At 31.2% G+C, this 9,562-nt stretch overlaps 2 protein-coding genes across 3 annotated transcripts; both read left to right on the top strand.

Moving 5' to 3' along the window:
- Positions 1 to 339: 339 nt before the first annotated feature.
- Positions 340 to 3,529, top strand: LOC133788815 (uncharacterized). The gene is made up of 8 exons (XM_062226418.1): positions 340 to 466; positions 589 to 708; positions 806 to 841; positions 982 to 1,119; positions 1,487 to 1,573; positions 2,304 to 2,351; positions 2,465 to 2,541; positions 3,122 to 3,529. Exons 2-8 carry the CDS (start codon positions 634 to 636, stop codon positions 3,264 to 3,266), a joined length of 606 nt encoding a protein of 201 aa, XP_062082402.1. The 5' UTR covers positions 340 to 466; positions 589 to 633; the 3' UTR covers positions 3,267 to 3,529.
- A 1,338-nt stretch (positions 3,530 to 4,867) lies between these two features.
- Positions 4,868 to 8,234, top strand: LOC133788814 (double-stranded RNA-binding protein 1-like). Of its 2 annotated transcripts, none has more exons than XM_062226417.1 (6): positions 4,868 to 5,162; positions 5,664 to 5,777; positions 6,337 to 6,548; positions 6,945 to 7,164; positions 7,429 to 7,596; positions 7,698 to 8,234. In XM_062226417.1, the coding sequence occupies exons 1-6, from the start codon at positions 5,066 to 5,068 to the stop codon at positions 7,988 to 7,990; spliced, it is 1,104 nt and encodes a 367-aa protein (XP_062082401.1). In that variant the 5' UTR covers positions 4,868 to 5,065; the 3' UTR covers positions 7,991 to 8,234. The 2 variants fall into 2 exon arrangements, with proteins under 2 accessions (XP_062082401.1, XP_062082400.1); XM_062226416.1 differs by having other exon boundaries at positions 7,695 to 8,234.
- Positions 8,235 to 9,562: the final 1,328 nt, after the last annotated feature.

The following is a 9,562-nucleotide window of genomic DNA, read 5'->3' as shown; positions in this document are numbered from 1 at the left end:
TCGGCTAAAATATTAGATTGGGTCTAAAAGTAAAATTATTTTCAAATAAAATGATTTGAAAATATTGAATTTTAAAATAAATATAAATTTTTGACATCTTGAATAGTTGGGTGTTTTTAAAATTTAAAATTTATATAATAGAAAGAAAACAATAATTGGTTGTTTTCTCTTTTGCTGAAAATTTTAACTTAGTTTTCAAAAATAATTTTTTTTTTATTTTCTAAAACAAATGTGACAATCAAATTTTTATTAGAGTTTCTATTTATTAAATTCTTAATAAAACTATTTTTAAATCCATTATCAATCCCACAATAAAGTTTCCATTTTTTGTGCACCTAACAAATTTGGCGTCACAACAAATTTGGCGTCACTATAACGCTAGACAAACCTTATAAAAAGGCTTCTCGAATTTTGACTTATCTCACGAACCTTGTAGCCGTTTCTCTCACTCATTGCATTTTCAGAGGTAACTATATTCTACTACATTTTTCTTTTCATTCATTTCACTGTTTAGAATGAGATTAATAGAGCTCATAGGAGTTTTCGAATTGAGTTGACTGTTCTAACTCGCTGATTTTGAACTTTTAGGATTGAAAACTGTATAATATTTTCTGGGTCGCTATATAGCCTAAAATGCCTGAAGATTTCTACTTAGAGCGCCCTCTTTTCGGCGCTGCCTTAGCTAGCACCTTCCCTCAAAGGTTCCAGGTATGTTTTCTTCTTATTAATTTATTTATTTCAATTTAATTATATATTTTATTAAATTTTTATTTTGATTGGGATTTGGGGTGCTATAATTGTACAGGACGTGAGTGATATTCGACAAGTTCCTGATCATCAGGTGGGTTATGCTTCTAGTTTTAATTATTTTTTTTCGAAGGCCCAATTTTTAATTTTAAGCTTATGGGCATTAGTGCTTTTTTTTTTCTTATGTTATTTATTTACGTATTATTGATTTTCTTAAAAATTGCGGGTTTAAAGGAGGTGTTCGTGGACCCTTCCCGGGATGAAAGTTTGATCTTTGAGTTATTAGAATTGAAGCATGAAGTTGGTGATAATGGGAGTGCTACATGGTTTCTTCAAGACCTTGCCTCTGAACAAGAAGCTGAAGGAAGCGCGGTAATTAAATTTGGGCTGTCATTTTTCAAGCTCATTAATCCTATATTCATCGAACATTAGCTAACTTTATCACATTTTCTTTGTCTTGAGAGTTTATGGATTAATTTCAAATGGGTTATTAAATTTGTTTCTTATAAAGCATTTAAATAATCAAGAACTAAGATTTTTGGATCAGTACAGGTCAATTTAGTCCTCTTCAGTCTTATTCTCTAGTTTCAATCTATGTAAGATGGTAATTGAATGCACATATATAATGATTCTAACTCTCACAATATTTGGATGTGAGAAAAGTTTCCCTTATAGTAGCTAGCTGAGATATGAATCAAGATATTGTGCCAAATACTAATTTGCCTCAAATTTATTTCAGGTGATTGAACAGTCAGGAGTGGTTGAGGCCCCTGGACTGTGTTATAGGAGCACACCTGCTGTCATTACAACTGCAGTAGGCCAAATGGTACGTGTCCATAGTAATCTTTTAGGTTGCATTTGCTGTTGGTTGTGAGTTTTTGCTTTCCTTACTTTGTCTTCACATTTCAATAATGGATGTTTGGTCTTTTGTTTCGTGTTTGGAATCATAAGTGTTGCTGTCCTTGTATCTGTTGTGACCTTGTGATTATTGATGCTAGGCATCTTTTCTTCGACTTCCTTCAAAGTGCCTTTTACTTGCTATATCAGTATTGTTGTGTAATAAAGCCATTACCAATTTATTAGGCATCGATTACTGAAATGTACATCACTGATTATTTTCTTACATATATGTTATCTAAATTGTGGACTAAATATTGTTTTTCCAAATTGTACACTTTTCAACAAGTATCCTTACATAATATATCTTTTTCTTTTTTGAATTACTGATAATGGAATGGAAGAGGAAAATAGTGAAATGGAAAGCTGCATGCCGCTCCATGACCTGATTATTCATTGTTAGTATTGGACATCTCCTTACAAATATTTTGTATTGAACTTCCATTAGAAGTATATACGAAGAACTGGTAGTTAATCAATAAAGGAAATAATAATTCCTTATGATAATCTCAAAAAGTGGTTTTGAAGCATGGCTTTTAGTTTCTTTGTTGCATAGACAATATACTTTGTTTATCGAACTTCCTTTGACGAATATCAAATTTAACTATATTAACCTTTTGGGCTCATATCAATTTATTATTTTGGTTACTTGAACATAGGCTATCTCTAAGGGACGGCAAGGTAGGGAAGCACAAAATGTTGTAAGGGTAAATTGTTTCTCTTCTTCTTCTTTTTTTTAAAGCTAGTTTACTATTTTGTTTCCACTTGCTAATCAAGATTTAGTGTCTATGCTCTATTAATATTTTTGCTTTTTCTGCAGGTATATGTCGCAAATGTTCGTCTTAAAGAAGTTAACACGGATGTCCTAATTACTGCATATGAGCCGATTCATATAAAGTAAGTACTAGGAGTTAGTGTTCTGCTACAGAAGTTCTTGGTTTTTTGCTTCTTTCTGAGGATACAAATCTTTGATTAAGTGTTATCCATTTGAATAGCCATACATCACCTGTATTTGCATAAATAATACCTAAATGAAGAGCATATACACATGTATATACTTGCAACATTCAGTCAATCTATGCATAATCTCTCTTGTATATCAATAATTTAAACAACTAATATATTGAAGCATGCTATATTAATTGCAAGCCTAAAAAATTAATGCCTCTTTTTCTTCCAAACTTCAAGATGTTGAATTTCAAGGATACTTGTGTTTACCAATTGTATATTCTCTCAACATTAGTTTTCCTACCAGCAATGTTTGAGTAATGTAATGAGACAGTGTATAATCTTTCGGCTCTGCACCCTCCTTGTGTTAGATTGTTAAAGGAATTTGTGTTACAACCTATTGTGGTTTAATTCCCAAATGTTTGAACATAAATAGATGTTAGATAGTTACAACACTGTTTTGTGTAAAAGATCATTTGAACCAGCATTAGTTTCTGACACCCTCACCCTTTCCTTATTGTTGTTTCAGTCCATTGAGTGAAAGTGTTACTGCCGTCGGGGCCGGTGCTGCCACTCCTGCTGAGCATTCTGGATGTATGCCAATGGTTGAGGTCTTTAAACTAGCTGTCTCAACCTTTAAAGTCAACAACTGGGGTCTTTTTGGCAATGCATAGATGAGTCACACAGCCATGTATATATAATACATGAATAGGTGGTTTTTAGATTTATAAATCTACTATGTGGATTTTTTTTACTTCCGCATTGTGTTACTATTTCTTAGTCTTGTAAGTTGTAATGTTTGTTTTTTGTTAAGAAAGCATGCTGCCATTTACCATTTTATAGTCTTGTAAGTTCTAATGATTGTTATATGTTCAGAAAGCATGTAGCCGTTTACTAAGTAAAGTAAAGTATAAATTTGTATTTTAATTTTTAGAAATCTAGTATTAAAAATTGATTTTTTTTAAATATTAGATATTCTATATAATTAAAATATAGATATTTTTGTCTTATTGAAAATAAATTTGATTAAAATTATGTTCAAGGAATTTTTTTATTAATTTGTCATGTCAAATACATTGTGGTATTTTAGTATTTAGCTGGTACTGAAGCAAATAAGAAGATAGTAAAATAATATAAATCTATAATATTAATAATAAAATAGATTCAGGACACATAGGCCATCTTTATCTAACCATACTACTATAAATTTCTTTATTTTTTTCATTATTCATTCTTTATTAGTTTATAATTTTTAAGAAAAGTTATTTATAATTTTCTATAAATGTTAATAATTTTTTTAAGAGAATTTCAGGTAGTTTATAGACTACTATGGTCTTATTTAAAATATAATTTTAAACGGCTTTGTCAAATATAAAGTACAATGAGATACTTTATAATGGTATTATCAAAATCGAAAGTGTGTTATTTAAGTAAACTACATGAATTAATCAAAGGAATTTTCCCTTTTAATCAATACTATTTGAACACTTTAGTTAAATAACATCTCCACTTATTGGTTGGAAAATGTTGGGAAAAATTGTATTAAAAACTATGTTATAGCAGCTCATACTTGCTGAATGAAGTGGTCTGTACTTTAACCGCTCCCTCAAATAAATACCTATAAAAATGGGAAGGGGGGCTGGTTTTATATGCATGATTGGTAGACCCAGAAAATTTAAGACTAAAAAGAAACAGAGATTTAATTTTCTGAATTTCTTTAAAATTGATTATTTGTGTTCATATATTAAGCATGGAAAATAGAAATAGAAAGAAAGCACGTAGTACAAGTTGGTGTGTGTGTTGGAGTGAACACGCGGGAAGCCTTAGATGTCCTTTGGTAACTAACAACCATATAAAAAACTTGGAAACTTTGTGTGTTATGTTCATCTTCTTAAAGAGTTCTTCAATAAGTTAAGTTCAACTCTAAACAGAGAAAGAGAGAAAGAATGTACAAGTCGAAGCTGCAGGAGCTTTGCCACAAGAATCAATGGGATTTACCAAAGTACACCTCTATGAGATATGGGCCAGAGAATGACCCTCTCTTTGGAGCCTCTGTTTCAGTCAATGGCACTTCCTTTGACTCTCTCCTCGTCTCCAAATCCAACAAACAAGCCCATAACCATGCTGCCATGCTTGCTTTTTTCCACTTCACTTCTCCTCATCTTGGTTCTCTTTCAATCCTTCTTTCCCGTGTTATATTATTGTGCTCCCAATTGGGTTCTCTTGTAATTTTCTGTGTTTCTTTCATTAAGAAAATTACTCTTCTTATGTAGACAATACTTGTGCTTATGAGAGATTAATCATGCTTTATGATTGTTTGTATGAAAAAACACTTGGTCAACTTCTATAGTTACTCATTTTCTTTATTAGATTAGTACATTTCTTGTTTTTTTTGTTCATATGAGGTCATAGGAGAAGATGAGTCCAGTTTGGTAATTTTAAGCATATTGATTCTTATTATACTGTGTCCTCAATGGTAGACTATGACCCTGCTGCTGTTGCAACACTTACAGTTGAAGAAAGCAACCAGAATCTTGATGTTCAGTCGAATGTTTCTGGTTTGAAAAGTGGTAAGTAGCTTCAACTTAATTTTCTGAATCTTTCTTGCAATGACTTGATTTACCATATTGAGAAACTATTCTAAAAAAATAATAATACTAATTGCTTGTTAATTTAATCAATACATGAGACTTTCCACTTTTGTTGCTCATCCATTTTGATCCTACTTCTTTGGCCAACAATAATGTAGAAGACAATGTAATCATCTAATGCAATATATTACCTCTACCGTATGATTATTTTGCATACTTTATCTGGAAAAACAGGTCTCTTAGATATATAATATTGCTGTTAAATTATATAGCTTCCTTCCTAGATGCAGTAAAAGGTGAAATCTCTAATTGTCAGGTGGATGATTCTGTCACGAGTACACACACACACACATATATATATATGGTGTGTATAATTTGCTGTCATCAAACAACAAAAAGAACGATATAGAATAAAAAGGATTGTAAGATTATGCTGAAATTTGTTGCTTGTAACATCAATTTTTCTTCATTGTGGTTCAGATTCTTCAACGCTAATCAAAACCAACAAGGGAGGACAAAACGTCGAAGAAACGTTGGAGAGTTTCAAGATGCAGTTAAATGCTTTGGGCATCAGCGATGATGAGAAGTCTGAAGGTACAGAATTCTTTAGTATATGCACAGAGTAGTATGTGTACAGATAATTCTATGTTACACAGAAAGGTAATTAGGTACTGTCTCTTGAAGTCATGTTGTTTTTGTTGACATTGTCATTAGTTTCTTGAATCAAATAATGGCATGAAGAATATATTTTCTTAGAGATTCACTACATTGTAGTTTGCTATCCAGAGAAGCTGCATTCAATTATAGTAAGAAAATAGCTACACTTCACTTTTCTATCGCTATTGCTTATTCTGGTCATTTTGTTATGTTTTAGTCCTAATATTTTGCTTTTCAAGGAAGAAAAACAAAACACACAGTTTTCAAGTCTACAGAAGATTAATCTTCCATTCTTAGCTATCATCCACAGTATTCATATGCTTACCATAAATGTGTAAACTATCACAGTTCATGGTGTAAACTTCTATAAGATGCACGATAGCACTATAGTTTTGAGACATGTACCTTTAGTTTTTGTTACAACTGTTTTCCTACTGAACCCTTTATTTTTTAATGTATGTGATATTGAACTCAAATATATATAACCATTGTCCAGTCAAGAAGCAGCTGCAGAAGTATGCAAGACAGAGGAATTTCGATTTGCCTGTGTACTCTTGTGAATGTGATCAGGGTCCTGAGGCCACTCACTTTAAGGCAACAGTTACAGTTGGTGATCAAATTTTTGAGAGCTCTGAATTCTTCAACACTTTGAAAGATGCTGAAAGTGATGCTGCAAAGGTTGCTTTGATAGTGGAGAACTTTCAGGAGGCAAGTTCTGCAAAGTAGCTGATAGTCTTTTTTTCACAATTGTGATGATATTAGATGTTTGAAAAACTTGGTGCTTTGAAAAGTGAAGTGTATTGTAAAGGAGTGCTAATCATTAGATATTTTTAAGGATTCAAGATTATCTTGTGAATTAGGATTGTTTGAGGATTATCATTTATTGGATCAATTTTGTTCTAGTTAAGATTGTTTAGAATTAGTTTCTAGTAGAGATTGATTAGAGGATCTATATACTATCTTTGATACGAAGAGTGAGAAATTTGGATATTTTGGAGTTTTCTTTCTCTATTGTTTTAGTTACCTACTTGCTCTGCAGCATCATATCCGTGTGGATGTATAGGAAACTGTTAGTCTAATTACTCATTTGTTTTCCATTTACAGGATGAGTCTCGCGTATACAAGAATCTCTTGCAAGAGCTAGTTCAGAGAGAAAATTTAAGCACTCCAGTTTATAAAACTATAAAACACGGTGAGCCCCACAAGCCTATTTTCTTTACTAGTGTGGAGCTGGATGGAGAAATATTCCATGGGAAAGCAGCAAAGTCCAAGAAACAGGCAGAGTTAAATGCTGCAAGGGCTGCCTATGTTGCTCTTAAGGAACGTAAGTAAAAAAATAATTCTAATGGTATCTGTTGCTGACTCTAATCTTCTATGTTCTAGTGAATATTATTCTGGTTGATAAGAAATTAGGATCATCTTAATTACGAATGATTTGATCAAGTACTAATTTTGGTAGTTTGACTCGTTAGAAAATTTCCTTTCTGCTTTTTCCTTACGATGCAGCAGCTTTACAACTTGGCATGAGTATCAAACTTCATATCCTTAATGCAATGAATAATGCATTAAAATCTTTTAAAATCTTCAGGTGGATCAACTCAGATAGACAAGTTTACTTCCTGTAGTTTAAGAGGACATGCTCCCAAATCTACTTCGAGCCCTGAAGTGACCTGTGACTTGCTGCAAAATCTCAAACACCAATGCATTTTGGCTCCATATCCAGCTCAAACTTATGTTGAAGCTAAAGAGAAGATTGGTACATCTCTATTAGATTCTTTTGATACATATCTCTACTTGTTTTTTTTTTTTGGGTTATTCTCTAGTACTGATAATGTTGTAATCTCATGACATTAGCAGAGTCAGCAGAAGCTATTCTAAGCACAGTCGCAGTGGACAGCAGTAGCTCATATCCGGCAATAACACCTCATATGGAAAAAATGATTGGAGCTAAGAAAGTTTCTTCAGTCAGAAACTCGAACACGAGGAATGGTGAAGGTACTGATGTGAAGAGTTACTTGCTTTGCAACAAGGTGAGAGTGTACCGACAGTTGCCGAATTATCCATTCCCTGAAGACATTACTGTACTCCCCATTAGTGATGATAAGTGGGTGGCTGTCAGCTTGGAGTTCCCAAATGAAGAAAAGAATTGACAATTCATCCGTGATTCTCTATACTTTCCCCTTGAAAACAGAAATGCATTGGACAAAGTTTTTACTATTACATTAGCTAACTAAAGCTCCTTGCCTTTGAAAAAAATACTATAAGATTTGATGCCTGTGTATGTTTATATTACAACTCAAGTTATATGATAAGTTCATTGTTATAATATATATATATATATATATATATATATTGCAAGTTTTTTCGGTATTTGGATGATGCTAATTTTGTGTTTTAAGAGATTTTAGCTTTATTTTGTAAGTTTTCAATATTTAAATTAAGTTATAATTTTTGTTGATAACACTTATATATTTGGTGCAATTTTGGTTTAAGAATTATATAGGTTACAAAAAGAAGTTGCATGATGAAGTTGAGATGTAATTCTAATATCTTTTGGTTATGTTTGTAATTATGGAGTAATCTTTTTTCTTTTAGGTTAAGGGTTATTTCAAAACCCAAGACATGAATTCATGATTTTCAATAATGAATGTTATTTCTTGATTTCTCCAATAATAAATTGCTTCTATTATTCTATGATTACTGTTATGGATTATGTGATATCTTGTTAGATGACCAACTAATTAAGATGTTTCATTGTTCTACTATCATCTTAGAATTATTATTCACCTAATAGTTTATGGTTCTAAATGTATGTGATAATTTGTAATTGATAGTATTGTCATAGGTATTATTGATTATGATGAAGTTTAGAACCTAGGTAAAACAAATTATATGCTAAATTGATTTGTTGCTTAGATCAATCTATCTCTAAAGAAATTAATGTTATTTCTAGGTTAAATAGATTACATGCTTCATAGATCTATTGCTGGGTATAAAGATTTAATTAGTGAGCGCTTCGCCTTGATTAATTGTAATCGGGAGATTGAGATAATTGACTGCTTCAAAATTATCTACGGAATTAATAATTTAATTGAGAAATCAGAATAATGTTTATTATTGTTAGTTTTGAATGATTGTGGAGGGTGGAGAATGACTTTAAATCGTAATATCAACTCATTATTGTTTTTAAGTTTATGTTATTTAAGTTTCAGTTTGAGAAAAAAATCTCCTATTTAATTTTCGTTGTTAGTTCTTGAATAATAATTTGAACGTAGTCCACGTGGATTCGACTCGTTCTTGTATTTACTGTTATATGATATAATTGGTAAAACTGAAAAGAAAATAATAATTAAATTTGACACGACATTTTTCATTATAATAAGACTTTTTTTTCTTCACTTAAATAGAATTATTTCACCATAAACCTAATTGGTTAGGCTCTTCACTCTATGACTATTGGTATTTTTAAAAAATATAGTGCTAAGTAAACTCTTTATTGCACTTTTTTTTACACTTTTCTTCATTTACGCTGATAGGTAGATATTATTTAATTTTTTATATTATAATATTTTTTTTCAAATCAGTAGTGGAATCATGTTTCATTCTTTGATTTAAGAGTAAAAAAAAAGGTATAGTATTGAGTGTATTTAACATTTTTCTTTCAAAAATACAGTTACTCTATATAAGCATATTTAAGAGTTATAGTTCTTTAATTTTAACTT

Source organism: Humulus lupulus, chromosome 7 (assembly GCF_963169125.1).
Source record: "Humulus lupulus chromosome 7, drHumLupu1.1, whole genome shotgun sequence".
Lineage (NCBI taxonomy): Eukaryota > Viridiplantae > Streptophyta > Magnoliopsida > Rosales > Cannabaceae > Humulus > Humulus lupulus.
The sequence above is the reverse complement of the archived record's forward strand: the minus strand, read 5'-3'. Positions and strand labels throughout refer to the sequence as shown.